Source organism: Ascaphus truei, chromosome 1 (assembly GCF_040206685.1).
Source record: "Ascaphus truei isolate aAscTru1 chromosome 1, aAscTru1.hap1, whole genome shotgun sequence".
NCBI classification, from domain to species: domain Eukaryota; kingdom Metazoa; phylum Chordata; class Amphibia; order Anura; family Ascaphidae; genus Ascaphus; species Ascaphus truei.
In genome coordinates, this window is record NC_134483.1 from 160,379,695 (window position 1) to 160,400,117 (window position 20,423).

The 20,423-nt window shown below is 42.6% G+C and overlaps 1 protein-coding gene and 1 long non-coding RNA gene across 3 annotated transcripts in view; both read right to left on the reverse strand.

Moving 5' to 3' along the window:
• The window catches only part of LOC142493205 (uncharacterized), a 58,808-nt gene extending 56,027 nt beyond the window's left edge, over nucleotides 1-2,781 (reverse strand). The window contains exon 1 of the long non-coding RNA XR_012801042.1: nucleotides 1,691-2,781. This is a non-coding gene — a long non-coding RNA (uncharacterized LOC142493205). The remainder of the gene's footprint in view (nucleotides 1-1,690) is intronic.
• A 3,246-nt stretch (nucleotides 2,782-6,027) lies between these two features.
• RCL1 (RNA terminal phosphate cyclase like 1) overlaps nucleotides 6,028-20,423 on the reverse strand; it is a 34,147-nt gene continuing 19,751 nt past the window's right edge. For both annotated transcript variants that reach the window (XM_075596844.1, XM_075596854.1), the window contains exons 7-9: nucleotides 17,827-17,983; nucleotides 9,868-9,971; nucleotides 6,028-7,176 (exon numbers count right to left, since the gene is read on the reverse strand). In XM_075596844.1, the coding sequence (XP_075452959.1) occupies nucleotides 7,026-7,176; nucleotides 9,868-9,971; nucleotides 17,827-17,983 (412 nt within the window). In that variant the 3' untranslated portion in view covers nucleotides 6,028-7,025. The remainder of the gene's footprint in view (nucleotides 7,177-9,867; nucleotides 9,972-17,826; nucleotides 17,984-20,423) is intronic.

A 20,423-nucleotide genomic window follows, 5' to 3' on the forward strand; every position in this document is an offset into this window, starting at 1 on the left:
AGCTCACGCATGCGCCTGTCAGCACGTCCTGAACAGCAATACCGGCTCCCTACCTGTACCAAAGCTGTGCGCAAGCGGGGAGACTATAGAGCCTGTTACACATGCGTTATTTACATCAGTTATGCACGTATATGACGATTGCAGTACAGTACATGCATCGATAAGTGGGGAAAAGGTAGTTCTTCACTTTAAGTACATTTTCGCTTTACATACATGCTCCGGTCCCATTGCGCACGTTAATGCGGGGTATGACTCTATACATCTTTTCAAACCTCCCTACAAATAGCATATGGAGACAGCTGTGCTCAACAACGACCACACCGTAGATACGCAGGAGATATGCAAGGTTTATTTAAATGATTCTCACCCCACTCTTCCTAAAAGGCTTTCCATAGGAACTACATTGACAAGCCTAAGGCACCTTATTAGGAGGAGGGTACTGCTGTCAGGTCCAACCGGATCAGAACCCACAACCAGTGCTATTCAGGGGCTGCCAGTTTAGCAGTGAGCTAAACTAGCTGCTGGAAACCTATTGTCACAGCATACTTCTGAGCTCTACATCTCACTGCTCACACCTGGAACCCCCTCCCCTAGCTTATTTTTTTTAAAAAAAAGCAGACTACTTCTTGGCTGCCAGCTCAATATACCTGAGATATGGGTGCTACTATAGCGCGAGGTCTACCTGGACATCTGTGATCTACCAAACTGTGGGTGCGGTGTACACTAGATGACAGCGACTCCAGCTGAAGCAGAGCACCAATACACTAGATGGCCCCCAACATAGGATTCAAATAAAAACAAAGTATGACTTCTTATTTAGCTCACAATTTTGTTTTAATATTGTAGTTTCATGTTTATATGGTTCAATTAATAAATTAATTTTGTTTTAATATTGTATAGTTCACTATAGTGTAATAATTTAGTTTTGATATTGTAGTTTCCTGGTAGACCTTACGCTATAGTAGCACGAGATATGGCAATTGCCAGATTAGCAACATGAGTGAGCAGTAGCGCTCAAAAGCAGCTGGTTTAGGCCACGGTTCTCTCATGGAATTTGGATAAGTTTGTCCATCTCTACCCATCACACAGTGTTATGGCAAATTCACAGGCGCAGAATGTCATCAAATCAGATGGAGTATAAACGGAAAAGGGACAGGGTTATGGCTCACATGGTTTATATCTATAATATAGTTGTTGATTAGATCAAAACCAGTTGAAGGAGTTCTAATCTACATTTATGGTATTCAAATGTAGCCCCTTTTCCCCTCTAGCATGAAGGTACTACTGGTGCTGGCGTTACCTGTAGGCTCAAAGAGAGCTGAGCCTCCGCCACTGGGAGCCTGGGTTAACAAATATATAAAGTGGCAGCGCCTCCACCTGCACAGGATCCCAATTATGAGATAACCCCGAACAGGAACCAATAATAACAGCTCACAGATTACATATGACAGTAAAAGGTTATTGCATAAACTAATCAACACAGAGGATATGACTACTGGTTACAGCTATCACAGTTATCACTAGCCGCGCAGCGCTTTGTCCCACCGTGTACCCCACACCATGTCCACAATACCAGAAGAGTCCCGGGGTCACCTCACCCTCTGAGTGTCCCCAAAAGATACCCTCCCTTCCAGGCGTGATCAGCGCCTTACTGTACAGTAGTATTGGTGCACGTTTGGTGAAGAGGTACCTGCCGGGTGCGTCCACACCCGGGCGCGCTGACAAGGAGAATAAAGGGATCCGCCGATCCTGCGATATCCTCCGCCGGCCGAACACCTCCCACTGAAGTGACCCTTGCGGTGATGTTCGCTCCCTCTCTTCTCTCTGGTCCCAGACTGCAGATAACAAGATGCTCCAGAAGCAGCTCTGGCCCTATTCTGGCTAACCACTAAAGGCAGGGTCCCTAACTAATGGGGCCTTCCCTAGAGCAGCCACAATCTAGGGCGACTTGGGCCTAGGGGGTCTCTGTCCTCGTGCAGAGGGTCACAGACCCCTGCACATACACACTGTCCCTTTTGAGTCCCGGCTCCAACTGCCTTCCTTGTTTAAATGCGCGGAATGTAACTGCCTCTGCAGAAGATCTCTGCCGTGTGATTGGCTCCCTGGCATCATGTGTCACATGCCCCTATGCCTGCTGGGGACCGGGTTACACACAAAAAAACAAACAATATCAAGAATCACATTTGTCCCAGTTTCTTTACTGCACACCTAGTTATATATGAAAAAAGTTCAGCCAGTACAGCACTTGGTTGATGGATGGATATATTTATTTTTTATTTTTTAAATGAATAGACGATATTGTTCTGTGGCTAATGAAATGCAGAACAGTATCGTCTATTCGTTTTTGATTACTAAGCTCGGCTAACACAGTAGAGATAGCTACATACATATATTTTATTTACTTCTTTTTAAATGACGGGCCTGTACAAATACCATGCAAAAAACACTCATGAGAAATGTAATTTGCAGGGGTAATTGTGCGGTCATATTCTCAATTTAGTCTTAATTTAGCTTCACTTTTCCTATGCCTGCCCTACATTATGGTTTAGTGATTTATACAGAATGCTTCAAGCCAATGGTTATTTTCCCCCCTTTTCCAAATGTTGGTTAGTTTATTCATTTTTTTCCTTTAGAACCAAGAACAAAAATAGTTAGGCCTTGTGGACATGGCTTTCCGTGCCTCATGGACATGGCTTTCCGTGTCTCATGGACATGGCTTTCCGTGTCTCATGGACATGGCTTTCCGTGCCTCATGGACATGGCTTTCCGTGTCTCATGGACATGGCTTTCCGTGTCTCATGGACATGGCTTTCCGTGCCTCATGGACATGGCTTTCCGTGTCTCATGGACATGGCTTTCCGTGCCTCATGGACATGGCTTTCCGTGCCTCATGGACATGGCTTTCCGTACCTCACACCTTACAGATGTAATAAGACCACGAGTCTTCAGTGCTGCGAGCACTGTGTTCGCGGCAAGGAGGCTTAATGCGGATCTCGACTTACGCAGACTTTTGCTTCTTCTACCGCTACACTGGGGACAGCGAGCCTTGCTGCATCTGGATCTTGCCAAGGCAGTTGGGGGGCCAGAAACCCGGTAAGAATTACCACAACTGCATGATCTCTGCCCAGATTATATTTAAAATCAATTCTTTTACAACACAGAGCTAGAGACTGTTTCTTTAAATTACAAGTATTTAATATTATATATTATATATATATATTTTTGAAGTGAAACTTCTTTAGTGGCACCTCTGATGGGATAAAACTGGATAGATGGGGGGCGAAATGTGAAACGGAAGTGACATCACGTAATGGACGCCACTCCGCTCACACGTCCCCTGTCACATGTGGCGGCGGCGATAGCCGCCGGCGCCGCTCCTAATCGCCGCCGCAAACCCCACCCCCCCACACACACCCCCACACTCGGTTGCTGACATGCGGCAGCGATAGCCGCCGCTCCTAACGGCCGCTGTTCCGCCGCTCCAAACGGCCGCTGTTCCGCTGCCATGTCCCCCCACACGCTCCTAGTCCTTCAGCCCTCCACTGGCACACGGCACAAACCCGGGCGGCACAGGGGCTCAGTCACTCATGCCCGTGCCGGGCGCATGTACCCCGCGGTGGGGGGGTGCAGAATTTGCGTGCGAGGGGAGGGCAGAATTTGCGTGCGAGGGGAGGGGGGCAGAATTTGCGTGCAAGGGGAGGGGCAGAATTTGCGTGGGAGCGGAGGGAGGGGGGGGGCAGAATTTGCGTGCGAGGGGGGCACAACACAACACAACACTAGACATTCACACAACACAGAGAGAGACATAAACTGACTCACTCTCATACTGACTGACTCACGCTCACACACTGACTGACTCACGCTCACACACTGACTGACTGACTCACGCTCACACACTGACTCACGCTCACACTGACTCACGCTCACATATGCACACACTGACTGACACACGCACACACACGCACATACATTGACCGACACAGAGACATTCACACAACACAGAGAGAGACATACACTGACTGACACACACACTGACACACACACACACACACACACAAACACACAGTGACTGACACACACACACACACTGACTGACACACACTCACACACACACACTGACTGACACACACACACACACACACACACACACACACACGCGCACACACTGACTGACACACATGCACACACTGACTGACACACATACATACTCTCTGACTGACACACATACATACATACTCACTCACTGACACATACACTGACTGACACATGTGCCGAGCACGCGCATTATAAGTCAATTTCTGTGACAAAAGTCAAAGAAGTTTCACTTACTATGCGCGTGCACAGCACACTCAGCTTTTTATTTTTATTTCTTTGTGCGCTGTAACTCGTTTTTCTTTGTATTAAGTTGTGTCTGACGTAACCCTTTATTTCAATAGCAGCTTCATAACCCGGTTTCTTAACCACCTTTTTGGTTTCCTGTGCAACACACTTCTTCTAGCCTCCATTTTTGTTCAAACCTTGGTTGTGATCACCTCCATTAATCATTTCCTCAGGAATTTTATATGGGTGCATTTTCTCTTTTCCACCCCTGAAATTTGTATTGTTTGCCACATTTGTGATTTGCGAGGGAGAAAAAAATTGAGCGACCAGTCACAATTCTAGGAATATTTTTTTTGGTGCACGGAGAGATTAAACTGTCACCAATAAAAAAATTAAAATGATATCAGTGAGTAAGGACCCATGTGGGCAGACATTCCAAGAGGTGGAAGCAAATCGGAATATCAGAGGAAGTTGTAAGGAAGACAGGTGCAAGCAGGACACAGGACAGTATAGATTGCAGTACACATCCTTATGATAAATCTATATAAAAAAAAAAAGGGGGGGTCCAACGAAAACAAGTGCGATACCAGTGCAAATATACAAACATCCAGTGGTTAAAATGTTAAAGGTGGGGACCTGATTTATATTAAAGTCACGGTTCGTTTTGCTGTACCATTATATAAACCTTTATAATATGTCAAAAAAGCTTTGCACCTGCCAATACCCACAGGCATTAAAACCTGCACTTCATTTATTTAAAAGTCTGACTAAAATCTCAATGTACAAAACATGGGCACCACACCAAACAGCAATTTAGCAGTGTCTGTCATTTTTTTTTTAAATTCTACTTTTCTTATGACGCACGCACACGTGAAGAAAACAACGAACGGGGCTCAAACTCAGATTGCTATTTTTTTTTTTTTTATAGGGACATTGAACTTAAGACCATAAAAAGTTTACATTATAGCCTATTAGAATAGTTAACGTTCCTGGTAAATGATATTTTATTTTGTCTGGAAAAATAGTACATCAAAATATTTATTCAATGCACTTGTCTGAAACCAGCTGCAATCCATTATTCTTGGTATTCATTGTAAACTCATCAACCCACTACAAAGTCACAAATAACACATACCTTCAAGTACAATACAACGCCCTTTCGTCGTGCACCATTTTGACCTCACTAGACTATGCGCACATCATTCAAACACCACAGATGTTCACAGAGATCAAAGTTACTTGATCAAGGTAATAAGGATCTGGGGTTTGATCTAGGTTCTCTCTCGGGGGAAAAAAAAGTCCACCACCAACACTTGGCCATTCCTTCTACCACAAATCTGTTTACGTCTTGGTATGTAGAAACTCCTATTTGGAACTACTAGTCAAGTCCTGTCTGAAGAACGCACATGCGCACACACATGGAAATGACGAACATCGCTTTATAATTCAACAGCGATCTGAATATTTCTTAAGAGTATACAATAACTGTCCCCTTTTGCTCTCTGACCAAAAGAAGTACCTGTTACAACCTTTAAATAATTAATCCCAACTGCGTTTGGATAGGACACCAAGTACATGTTTCAAAGCAAGCACTGTGCTGACCAGAGTGTTTCCAGCTGTAATGTCAAGCTTGCTTCACACAGGACTTGCACGTCGGTTTTTAGCTTTCCTGGCCTGTGTACAATAAACACAATCCACAAACTGGAGCAGGATCTTAAAAAGCAGCCCCCAGGGACCCTTGAAATTGGTTTTATTGTTCATAAATGTTTTCCATTTACTGAAAAAGGGGGATGTACGCAGTTGAGGCAGAGAGACAAGTTCAAGTAGTGGAATGTAATAAACGTTTTAAAATATTCTATTGGCAGATTCATCAATATGACAAATTCAGGAGAAAACACAATGCAACAATCACCAAGGTTAAAGTGGCTGTTGCCATAAAAGTCTTTACAGGTGGTGTGTAGAAGTAAACACAACAGTCCCCTTCAGAGATGTGACAAAAGGAGTGTGGTGGATGACAAATCACAACAGGCACAAGGTTAAAATCTGAGCAGTAAAATAAATGGGGAAGACAGTGTCCCCGGGTGTACAAAGCTTACCTGGCTCCATCTGGACCATTCTCAATTTAGAAACATTGTTACTGTAGAGGTAGTGTTGCACACTGCGCTTTCAGCCTCAATAACTATTTATGAAGAATTGTGTTTTCCAAGAGTTGCTTTTCATATTACGTTAACTTATAAAAGGCTGGACATAACTGGTTGGAAGTTCTTCCTGCACAGAACAGGTTAATCACAAGGGAAAGTTAGTGAACGCGGTTATATTTATTCACACCTAATCAATCTACATTAAAAAGCAGCAACTAACAGGAAACCATTCGTGTCACATTGAAGTTTCACAAACAGAAATCCTAAAATGTGGTGATTACTATGGAGTTTTGTTTTAGCATAAGAAATAGTTATTCCATAAATTAGAGTTCAGTGACCATATTAATGGTACAGCACCACCAGGTGAATACAAACAGCAGTACGACAAGCTCAGCTGCAGTCATGAGACGGCACTCTGTTCTAATTCTCCACCGTTTTATAGGCCTAGTATAAAATCAACCTGCACTAGAGTTAGTTGCCTGCTATTATAACGTCATGAGCTTTTGGTTCGGAGTTCGACGGATCATACGGAAAATTAGCTTGTCCTCTTCGTTGTGAATATTTTTATTTTATCGTCCTGCTGAGGTTGGAAAATCCGATACCGACGCACGTCAGGAGTGCCTTCTCCCCTCCTTTGCGATCTTCGTCACAGGTCTTGCTTTCAATTTTAAACATGATCTGGAAAAAACTTCGCAAGTGCCGCAAAAACTCAATCCTGCCAAACAAAACAAAAACAAAACAAGAAAAGCATTTCATGAATTTGAATGTCCACCATGTTAATATATGCTCTCTAATTACTTGGCCTACAAATGTGGCCGGCATTAATGCGCTGCTGGCCAGTTAGCCCCGCCCCTTTCCCCACACGGGCCTAGTGCATTTAGAATACAAGTTACTATAATCCCCATCATTTCCAGGAGATATTACAGCGTGACAGGATTTACAAATATAAACAAATTCAGATAGAAAAATTGCCAAGATTATTGATACTGTTGTCTCTTGCTGTTTCCTCCTCCACCTTCCACATTTTGTTATTAATATGATTAATTATTTTGATTATCAATATTATTGTATTATTGTTTAAATCGTTGGTTCTATTGTTCTTCTCCCTACCTTTCCTCCCCCCCCCCTGTACCCTCCCCCCATCCTTATGATCAAAAACAAATACAAGTTGTTCTAACAAAAATAAATGTAAAAAAAAAGTGCTACATGGCAATATACCTAAATTGCAAATATTACCATTCAATTCTATGAAAACATTGATATGTTGTCATATATTATATGTTGTGAACGGACAAATCAGCAGGGGGGGGTGTTTCCTTTAAAAATAGCTTGTGGGTTAAAAACCAGTAACGTACAGAGTTAGAACAGAAAAATTAGGACTACTACCGCTAAAGTCTCATGCCTCTCCCATATATTGTCTATTACTATTATTGTTAAATATTATTTCTACTGTTATTATTTCTGTAATGTATTGTCAATTTAATTACGCTGGTTTTTTTTGTTAACAACCCTCCCCTCACCCCCCCACCCCCCAAAAGATTATAACTAAAACAAATTAAAAAAAACCTGTTTGAAACAAAAAAAGAATACAAGTTACTAGAGCAGGTGTGCGTCTCCCTGCAACAATTACTGCTACATCTGCACATGCTGCAGTTCTATGCGACGTATCGAGGTAATCACCCAACATATATTTTTATATTAAAAAAAAAAACCTAACACGTTTAATTCACAAAGATAATGTCCAAAACTATTGTGCATTATAGATTTTGTGACTCTTGGAAGGAACACGATCTAGCAAAAAATAATCAAACTGGGCAAAGAGTTTAAAGAAACATAACTATGAAGCGTCTATCTGTACGCACAACATTTTACTGCATTGAAGATGTAGAACGTGGAATCGGCATCTTACGATATAACCGTGTTTTAGAGACAATTTGGCAGCAGAATGAGAATTACCCTTCAAGGGAAAAGCGAACCAGTGTGTGCAAACATACATATTACAACCAAGGAAAATCAAAAATCAGAATGACAACGACCATTTTTCTGTTAGGTCCCTCACTCTGGTCAAATGTGACTTGTTGAAATGGTTCACCGAATAGGCTTCATCCCATTTAATTAGCCATGTTATTTTTAAAAGACAAAAAAAAGTAAACATTTCCCTTGAAGCCCTCTACTGAGGCGCGTGACCCCTTTTTTTCTTACAGATTAAACAATTGAACAGGGGAAAAAAAATGAAAAAAAAATAAATAAGTGGTTTCACCATGCATCTGACATATGTAAACCTGTATGTACTATCCCCACGCTGTTCTTCCAGTGTTTCCTCACAGGGCTTTCAGTACCAATTATTCATGGTTTTAGCTGCTATTCCTTCCACCAGCGCCACCTTGTCTATGTTGCTCTGAAGATGTAGCTTTGAGTGCAGCCCATTTAAAAAAGGGACTCACGGTCGCCTTCAAAAAGGAGAAGGGAAAAAGCGGTAGGATCGCACATGCCGTCCGTCTCTTGATGGCACCACCATTCTTCAGTTATCACAGTACTGTACCTTTCACATACACAGCACCGGTACCATGATAACCGAAAAAGGGCAGTTCACATTCTTAGACTTCCCGCGGGACAGGCGGTCCGACCTGGCCTTTAAGGGAATTCTGTGATACCCCTCTATACATTAACCTCTCCACATAACGACTATGAAACACAGACTATATTGCTGCACTGTATATAGAACAGACTATAGGAAAGTCTTCTTGCAATTACTGTCTACAGCTAGACACTGGTATCCATAGTATGAGCAAAATAGAAGTATCTAGTTGTGTAGCAAAGAGCACCACAAAAGTTAATTGACAAACACAGTACCTTTTTTAATCTGCTTATTTCCCGAACTATATTGTAACTTTATAGCGGGGGGTGGTGACACACACACACACACACACACACACACACACACTAAGGCTTAGTCCATAGACACTTCGCCTGTGCGGAGGCGCGCTGAGGCTGAGGGAAAGCGGTGCTTTCCCTGGCCTTAGAGCGCGCGCCGTCCGTGGGCGTGTCTGGGGCGGGCCAGTGACATCACGGAGCCGGTTCGCCCTCATTGGGCGAACCGCTCATGTGACCGGCCCTGCGCTCCGGCGAGCTCAGAAACGTAACATTTGTTAAGACACACGCTTGCGGAAGCGTGCGCGAGCCCCTGCTAAAGCCGCTCTCATTGCGGCTGCAGGGGCTCACTGCCGAGCAGCAGTGCGCCTCAGCACGGGCGCTGACCATGCCCGAGGCCTAAAGCATCACATTTGCTGCAAGTATGGCATGCCTGTTCCTTTGAGATATATACACACACAAAATATTCTCTATTTAAATAAAGGGGCAGGTTGTGTCAGGATAGTCCAAGTTAAACATTGTGAAAATAGCTTACGTGTAAGGTGACAAAGGTCCCAGCAGGATTTTGGAAACATCCGGCTGTCCAAGGGTCATAAGCAGCAGGACCAAGCTCTGATTCACTGAATCCACACAGCCTCCCTGTAAAAGCCAAACACGTGAATTAGTGGGGGGAAAGGGACTCAAGTCCAGACAGGAGAACAGAACCAGTGAGCTGACCAAACAGAGTGCAACCAAGAGGGAACAGCCGCACAAACACAGATTTAGGGGCTTTTTCAGTTAGCTCCATAGCGGAAAACTCCCACCGCCTGAGGATAACCAAGCAGCTTTAAAAAAAAAAAATAAAAGAAGTTTTATTATATGCAGCCTTTGATTACCTTTATTGAAAACAAATTACCTAAGTTGCCCATCGATTCATTCTCCCGTGATTGATCAGCAAAGATCCTGCTTCCCAGTGTTCATTAAATGGCTGCCTTTTAGTTTCAAATCAATCCTTCAGTCAGTGTAACTCAGCGACTACAATGTATCCGGATATTAATACTATCTGTTAGGCCGCGCTTATGGCGACAGCGACCGATGACGTCACCGTCGCCATTGCGAAAGTTATATTTTAAGTTTAGGCGACGTCACTGGCTACAAGGCCAGTGACGTCAGAAAGGGGAAGGGGCAGAGGGACGGAGAAGCTCTCTGATTGGCCACAAGGGGAGACCGTCGCCAAAAAAGAAAAATCAAATAACTGACTACCAGATTTTTGGTAGCACCGTCGCTCCGTCGCGTGCACTATAAGCGCAGACGACGGCGACAATGCATTTGTTTTGACACGACGGTCGCGTCGCTGGCACAATAAGCGCAGCCTTACAGCTCAAACTGCTGGGTATATTGGCAACTAATGATCACAAAAAAAGTGTTACATGAAAGTGTTACAAAGGTCTTGCACTGCTGGGAATGTGTTTAAAACCTGTTATAGAAATCAAATGATGCTCAGTATATTAAGACTCATTAAAAATGGCATTAAGAGTTGGGGGGGGGGGGGGAGAAAAACAACACGTAGGATATTGCTTAGATTGCTCCTTTAATGGGCGTTATCTGACAATAGAGGTGCGATTGGCTGCTTCAGAAACCTATTGAATAAGCCTCTTCGAATTCCACCTTGCTATTGTGAGTCCTGATTGGGGCAGTATTTAATATTAGAGAGCACTTTATAGAATGCAGGTGATCCAAGCCAGAGAAAATGAATCAATTCAATGAGCAATGCTGTGTGAACACAGCTAGAGAGCTGGCGTTCTGCTGCACTGCACTGCCCCTCAGTGGGTGCATCAGAACTCTGCATACAATTATCATTCCCCCTTCTCTCCTGCCACGCAGCCACCCTCCTCTCCTAACATGCCACATACCTCAAGCTCTCCAATATTATATTCTGGGGTTTTTACTGCAGGTTTTGATACCAATTACTACTCACAAAAAAAGAAATGCATTACATAATGATGGCAGAACAGACACGAGTATGTGTGTCCGTGCTCCTGAAAAGTGCCCCATTCTTTAATTAAATGTAGGCGATCGTGGGAGGAGAGTTGGTATAGGTGATGCAGCACGTGGTAGAATTGTACAATGTGGAGGTTGAAGGAGAGCAACCCTTTCATCTTCAAAATGGCTGTTCCCATTTTTATTTGTTCAGGGTATCGGGAAGTAGGAGTCGCAGGGCAGAGTTTCATCATAACCCTGTCTGGCTCGGAATCTTTAAGACATACAGACATATGTAGCACCACCGGTAGATAATAGGGATGACAGGTTTTATGCATTAAATCTTGGCGACAAAACGAAAGTATTTTAAAACCTGAACATTTTCAAAATGTAGCTGGGTAAACCAACGTCGGGAGCCATTTTTGTTTCTCGTTGTTTAACATCTGTGATATAGTAATGAGCATGATTTAGTGTCACCAAGAGGGTTTTTCTCTAGACGAGTGGTGGCTATCTCCAGTCCTCAAGGGCCACCACCGGGTTCAAGACAGTCTAAGACAGACACCTGTGCTGAAGCAGGGATATCCTGAGAACCTGACTGGTTGGTGGCCCTTGAGGACTGGAGATGCTCACCCTTGATCTAGAGCATTATTAGGGAGGTGTGAATGATGCAGAGACGTCCTTTCACTCGATTGGATGTTCATTTAACGTTGTGCGAGAGCTTCGCAGCATATTGAACAGGGCACGCAGATTCAGAAGGTTGAGAACGGCGGAGATGAGCAAGCCTAGGCCGTGAGTGAAAAATCAGCAAGGGTAGGAGGGAAAGCTTTAAGCCACTGTGTACAGTCAGTTCTGAGAATAACCAAACATCATATGTCTATTACTGGAGCATAAAAATAATAATAATAATACACAATACTGCAACGACAGACAGAAGTAATAGCTTAGTGGTAATGTCACTGCTTTGAAGTTGGTAAACTTGGTTCTCGTCCCAGTCTGTTCCTTCTGATCTTGTTCAAGTCACACTATATCCTGTCACTAAAAATTAGATTGCAGCACCTTGCTGTGCCTGCAAAATGTACAGCGCTGTGTACAATGTCAGATTCATAGATATATTCTTTGAAATTATTTGCAATCATGAAAGAGAGTTCCTTTTCCTTTCGTTCCAAAAACAAAGCAGGCCCCAATTAAGCATTTTTCATTACATTACCCAAAAATACAGCATTCTACTATATTCATTAAATGGCACAAGTGTCAGAAAGGGGATTGTCTACCAAACATATTACTCTAAACAAAATATTAACTTTAAATACAGCCACCAAAACTATCCTATTGCTTAACACATTCCCTTTCAAATACAACTAGTACATTATGTACAACACAACATTCAGAACAAACCAGAACTGTGATAAGTAGACTAGACTGCACCTCTTAAACGAGCAAGACATTTTTTAGGTGGGAAAGTGTCATTATAATGCACAAAGATATAGAAGAGCGTAATATTAAGTATTAACCGTACCATATCCCCAGGAGAAGCCCCATGCAAGCCTATGTAATGCCTTATTAAAACTCCCAGCATTGTGGCTGTACTACTCTGCCTTAAAGCAATGAGAGTACTGTAATACACATGAATGTGGCAGATTCCTACACTTTTATAGGCAGGAGGAGGTGTAGCTTTGTGGCCTTCAAAACGAGTGGACCCAGTTCAAATCCCAATGTCGGTTCTCCTTTTGACCTTGGGAAGTATCTTCTTGTGCCTGAGGCACTAATGTTTAAGTTGTAAGTTTCTCAGACAGGGGCTCACGGTGTCTGCAAGATTCTATGTGCAGCAGCACTGCGTACTTTGCCTGAGCTCAATAAGAAAAATTATATACGAAAACAAAGGAATATTTGTTCCTGGATACAATTATCCAAAATATCCAGTACAACTAGGCCCCCAGAAGAGAATGTACAAGTATAGCAACATGCATGGAACAAATTAAACTTCTACACTACACAAAGCATGCTACAAGCAGCCAGGGGCACTAGAACACCCTGGATTATGGTTCTAACCCCACAGAAAATCTTACCTGCCTGCGGTTATACCAAAATGATTATTTCCCCCCTTCAGAGACCTTTTCCCATCAACCTTGCCCCTTCCTTTAATCCCTGGGTTGTGTCAGCTTCACGCTAGTTTGCTAGGTTTTCTGGGCAAGCACGCTTGCTGGTATTAATTAACTGAAACCAAATAAAAGTACGGGTGACTTCCTCCAGTAAAAAGAGACCGCTCTGAATTCTCTACATTCTGACTGCAACAGGCTTCAAAGCACATTTTTGGTCATGTAGTTCAACTCTAAGGACACTGAAAAAGAAATAAAATAACGAAAACCATCCACATTTAGGTCTGGTGCAATCCCAGACTACAGCAAGAACCATGCCACAGTGATCCCTGCCAATGAACCAAGAGACCTGGTGCAATCACAGACTACAGCAAGAACCATGCCACAGGGAACCCTGCCAATGAACCAAGAGACCTGGTGCAATCGCAGACTACAGCAAGAACCATGCCACAGGGATCCCTGCCAATGAACAAAGAGACCTGGTGCAATCCCAGAGTACTGCAAGAACCATGCCCCAGTGATCCCTGCCAATGAACTGAGATCTGGTGCAATCCCAGAGTACTGCAAGAACCATGCCCCAGTGATCCCTGCCAATGAACTGAGATCTGGTGCAATCCCAGAGTACTGCAAGAACCATGCCCCAGTGATCCCTGCCAATGAACTGAGATCTGGTGCAATCCCAGAGTACTGCAAGAACCACGCCACAGGGATCCCTGCCAATGAACTGAGATCTGGTGCAATCCCAGAGTACTGCAAGAACCACGCCACAGGGATCCCTGCCAATGAACTGAGATCTGGTGCAATCCCAGAGACCAATGCTGCAATGCCACCTCTGCCCTTTACAAACAGCAGATACAGCGAGAAAACAGACTGTAGGAATCTCCAAAGGGTAAATTGCAAAGCACAGTTTAACAATTGGAACGGGTGAGGGCAAACAAAAATCAATAGTTTGCTCTTGCGTCTCCACGAGAGTGCACAACCATAGGGTATTAGGCCACACTCAGCCGGAGGTAGGACATACATCAGTTAACTGAATAGGACTGTATAAGAGGACACCGGCTGTTTTTTTTTGTATTAGATGTTAAAAAGAAGTATTCCTAAGTGTCAACAGTAGGTATTTAGGGAAAGGGATTAGGAAGAAAGGGTTAAACAGGGTCAAGTGATCCTCAGTGGAAGGAGTTCCACTTAATTTAGTAGCCCTGCCTTTAAAAATTTTTGTTTTTACATTTTTAAAGCCAATATGTGGCATCTAAGCTGCATGTCATTTGCTGCCCCATAAAGGTTTTAATAAATGTTATTTTTTTTTTACGTTTCCCATGACTGACTGATGGCAAAACCACGAGAACAAAAAAATGTCAATACGAATTTATCGTCCTTTTTATTATTATTATTGCGATATCACCACCATATCTATATACTGCCCAATTGTAGGTACAGAGAAGTACAAATTTTGGAGACCTGTATAGACACTAAAACAGCTACAGTATCTGTCTAACTCAGAAGTGGAAGGGCCATTCAAGACTGGTCCCAAGCTGAAAATATTCAATAGCCATCCAAATAGCTCGAAGTCAGAAGCACTGAATCAATAGGTTCCCTTAACTTAGCATTACCCAAGTGAAGCCATATTTTTATCTCTTTGGTGGTAACTGTGAAGCCACATACCAAATTTGTCCCTCATGTTTTTACCCAAGCCTGTTGCCATCTTAACACCTTCATATTGCCATGGATGGTGCGTTCATTGTACTCAAATAGGGTCCTCACTTCTATCTATACATAGTATAATATATTGTTTTCTCCTTATGGTGTATGTACAGTAGCAAATGTTTTAGGTGGAACAAGCCCTGTCCCAAATAGCGGACATTCTAATTTATTGAACGAAGGCACACAGATTATTTACCCAAGTTACAAAGGCATTAGGTCTTAAAACATGTTCACCCATTTCAAAGACAACACAACTACCAATAGGCTAGTGTCTAGCTATAAATCAGTACTGTACATAATAGCTCACCTGTCATTTACTGAAACCTGCTCTCTGTAGCTTATAGCAATGTACGCCCTAAATGATCTTCTTAATTTCCCTACTCCTTCAATGCCTTTGTTGGCTCCCTAATAAATAAATACTGCAATACAGGTAGTCCTCGTTACCCAACGTTTCACTTTACAACGAATGGCATATCCAACACTTTACAATGCAAACGCTACGGGCCGGTTTTTGACACCTGAATGCGTTATTCAACGCTCACCGCCACTGATAAGATGGAACTCGCTTTACAACAGTTTCACTATCCAACGCTACTTCCAGAACGGATTCCGTTGGATAACCGAGGACTGTCTGTATTTTCTTCTCTGTTATGTAGAAAATGTTGCAGTATTCCTAACCATATTTTAACTCCATAAATCCCTCATGAATTCTCAGCTCTCAGAACCGTTTTCCTTCAGTTCAGGGAACATGGTTGCTTGTTTGACATCAGTATAATCCACTCCGTTGAATAATCATCTCTTCAGGGAAGCATTTCAGTACTCCTCTGAGGGCTGCACTGTAACAAACTGTAGCATTGCATCCTATTGCCGCCTGCCGGCCTACCTCTATACTGGAACCTGTTCAGTATAGAGCACTGTAAATCCCCAAATGCACCATTGGAGCAACTATAGGAGGCACAGTATCTGAAGTTTTCAAGCAGCTCATATAATAGGCAAATTTAATGAAGATTGCAAACCAAATCACAGAGCGCAAATTGGGATGCCAGTTTAACAGGGGGATTTCAGCCATAACAGTATTGGCTATATGCATATTCAGTGCTACTTGCCATATAGCTGCTGCTAGAACGGTTGTAACCTTTAATGGACACACACATCTTCAGAGATGAAATGATAGTGCATGGAGATTTTAAATTATTCAAGTCTTGTGTATAAACATGGAGAACTAAGGTTTAGAAATATCCGTACATTATAATTTCCTACATGAATAACTTTCTAGTTGGTCCAAGACAAGGTATCACAAATCACAACAAGACATCACTAATTAATAGGGTAATAAAAGGAAATGCCCTCAAAAACAGAAGATAGGCACAAAACATAGCAACAAATAAATGGTTTGTAATAGGCAGTTGGAGAACACCATACAAAGATTGCATTCTGGTATTTAGAGTATGTAATTCCCACAGAGGCAGTTTTTCCTCCTTTCCTGAATCCCCGTTTGCTCTGATGACCCAGTCCACCAGGTTCCGATTTTTCCCCACTGATAGAACGTGCATCACCGATAGTAGCGTGGCAAGATGGCGACGCCACTTCCCCCCCCCCCCCCAGGAGACCCCTGCAGCATCATGCACTCAGGTAAATATGAGGCACGTCAACATACGTGATCGGGAAGTGGTTATAGAACCCCGGAAGTGGTGTAATGGAGAGCACTCAGCTATCCTTGTTCAGCTTATCCTATGCGTTTCACCGCTACCTGTGGCTTAATCGAGGTATACATGTGGGATGACGCGCCACAGACCTACCCAAGTGCAGGACGCTGGGGAAGTTGCCCGCTTGCCACACTGTTCCATCAGTGGGTATAAAAAAAACTTTAAAAAAAACTGATGGACTGGGTCAGCTGTGAACAGAGATCCAGAGAAGCAGAAAGTAGGACAAGCGGCCTCACTCAGAGCGTTAGATACTCCAAAATACCAGGCAAATAGATTTGTGAGCGCAATCTTTTTATGATGTTCTCCAATTATATATTCTTAAGGATTTCATGCTATGTTTTGCACCCCTCTTCTTTTTGAGGGCATTTGAATGAAGAGTGGTCCACTTATACTTTGGCCAGCAGATCTGGCATCTAAGGAGACAACTTACTTTGATCATTTATTAATACATCACTACTGTATATGCTTAGTTTTTTCAAAACAAAAATATTGTTATTTAATATTGTTTTTTTTTTCTTAAGACATCTTTTACACTCACTTGAGGAATATAAATATTGAATTTTTTATTTTATTTAGTGTGAGTGTATTTAACCTCCTTTGCTTAAATAAAAAAATATATATTTCTCCAAAATTATTTAACATGGCACACCAACTGATTTGATATATAAAAAGGAAACGCACATGTTAAAATGCTGAATGCATCTCAGATGAAGAACAACCTTTACAACGGGGTTGATGGTCTATGAATAGCACAGCTTGCTAAACAAGGTCCTATTTCCAATTAGTCACCACCCAGTGCTGGGACAAACCTTAGAGATGTAAGGTTTCTTCTGTAGACGAAAGACATCTTATGGAATATCGCCTGTTCGTAAGTATGGGCCATTGTGCTTTGGTTTCATGAAGATCCACACCGTGTGCTCACAGATGTGAGAAGGAAACATATCCTAATATCCTTATAGACTTTCATTAACACTTTGTAAAATCACTCCAATTAAATGTAATTAAGATGCTATGCACAATAGGTGCCCTTACTCGGTAAATCTCTTCCAGCAGCAGTTTCGCACAGTTCGTCCCCAGGTCTTCAGGAACGACAATATCGCCTTGTCCCGGAGGGTTGGATGCAAGTTCAGCGCTCAGAAAGTAACCTTCCGTGGTTTCTGCCACAAGGGACAACCCAAAGCCAGGGGATCTAAAGGTTAAAGGCAACAAAAAAAAGGTAACACCACTGTTTCTACTGAAGATGCAAAAAAACACATACAGTAATATACTTTCATCACTTATGTGAATGTCTCAACAGAACCACAATAAATGATGCGCCTGCCATTTTGTACGTCTATTTAAAATTATATAAATCTCGTCTAGTCAATAAGCAGCAAAACTGACCGAGGACAATGCCATCTTTTTGTAATTTTACATTCCCAATTACATGCAACATGTAAATGGATCTCTATGGGGTGTTACACATCAAGACATAGTACAAAAGTGTTTATTTCCCCCCCCCCCCCCCCCAAGATGGTTTCAATAGTTGGCTGCTGGAATTGTATATATATACTGCTTCTAACACCTGTCTGGACTGATTGTGTTTATATTTTTTCTTAATCCTGTTACAAATCAGAACTCTGAGAAGAGAGAGATTGGATTAAAACTTCTATTACACTTTAGAAGATTTATTTTTTGGGGAGGAACACACAGATCCCCGGACATCAGAGAATCACAGAGCAGCTAAAAGGAAACCCGCAGTTCAGATAAACTTTTATTTTTTACATTTCTTCTAAGCATTTTAGGTATTTCATGATACAATGATGTATTTTGAAATACTTTTTTTTACAAAATTTTCTATTTGCGTTATTCTTTAATAAACCTCTGTAAAATTATTTTCTTTTAACGATGTACATAAAAAATTTTTTGGGGGGGGAGGAGATAGTTTTAGCAGACTTCCAGCATTGAAAATAATGCTTTTTTTAGCCAATAATTGAATACTGTAATGTCAAATATAGCCAACCGTTCCAATAAGAAACTAAAACCCTCTTATAAAGAGCACGAGAGAAAGTTCAAATTATTAGGCACGAAAAGCACTATTTATCATGAGATAAACTGGTAATATAAAGGAGACTCCAACAGACTATTCCAATACCATAACCTGCTAGATGCATCTTATATCGCTCTCATAGAGGGCCATAGCCAACAAATGAAGTATAGATGTTCCATAGGACATTGATGTACTCACATCTGATTAATTCGTTCCTGCTAGGAGTCTTGAATCAAAGGGTTTATATTAACCAATTCCAGATTTTTTTGAAACTATGATGTATGAATTAGACAAACAATGAGTAATGAAGAGTCACGGTACAGTAGAGTCTTGGTTATCTGACCTAAATGGTTATCTGTGTCGGATAACCGAAAATGCCGGATAATACTAAAAGTATTATCCGAAATTTGCGCCCCCTTCTCGCTTACCGACGGCACAGGAGTCAGACAGCTGGTGGCAGTTGAAGACCATGTCAGCCGAGGGAACAAGTTGAAACAGAGGGCGGCAATGGCAGAAGACATGCAATCGAGCAGAGGCAGAGCAGCACAGGAGACGGCAGTGGAGGAACGCGCTGTAACACTGGAAGTTGACCGGCGTCTGACTTCCGGTGCCGGTGTTCCAGCGCGTTCCTTCCCTGCCGCCTCCTGTGCTGCTCTGCTTCTGCTCGATTGCATGTCTTCTCCTGCCACCGCCGCCCGCCGTTTCAACTTGTTCCCTAGGCTGACATGGTCTTCTACTGCCACCAGCTGCCTGCCTCCTGTGATACTTCGCCCCCACTGTGCCGCCGGTAAGCGAGATGGGGGGGGACATGTCAGATAAAACGGAGTGTCGGATAACAGAGACTCTACTGTATATGCAAAAAAGGTAAGAAACCCTGCTTTTATCAGCTAAATAAAAGCAGATAATTAGAATCAGGTGTTGAAATAATTACGTAGATCTTCAGGTTTGCGTTTGCGAGGTCCGACCCTATATAAAGATCCAAAACTTTGGGAGTTTGGTCTCCACCGTACAGGTGTGAGGAAACACTTCATGCCACGATCAAAAGAAATCTGAGGACCTCAGAAATGCAGTTATTGATGCTCAGAAGTCTAGAAAGGTTTACAAAACAATTTAAGGATTTGGGGCTCCACCAATCCACTGACAGTCTACAAATGGAGAAAGTTCAAGACCACAGTCATTAACCAGGAGCAGTCGTCCTACCAAAATCTCTCAAAGAACTGTCAAATCATCCAGGAAGTCACAAAAGACTTTCAAAAGTAACATCCATGGATCTGCAGGTCACTCGCGTCTTGGCTAATGTGTGTGTTCATGACTCAACTATCAGAAAAAACACTGAACAGGAGTGGTTTTCATGGAAGGATATCCAGGAGGAAACCACTGCCACCTGAAGTTCGCCAAAAAGCACATAGACGATCCAAAAGACTTCTAGAACAATATTCTCTGGACAGAACAGTCAAAGGTAGAACTTTTTGGCCTCAATGAGAAACATTATGTTTGGCGAAAACCAACCACTGCCTGCGAACATAAGATCAACCCAACTGTCAAGCATGGTGGTGGGAGTGTGATGTTTGGGGCTGCTTTGCTGCCTCAGAAACTGGAC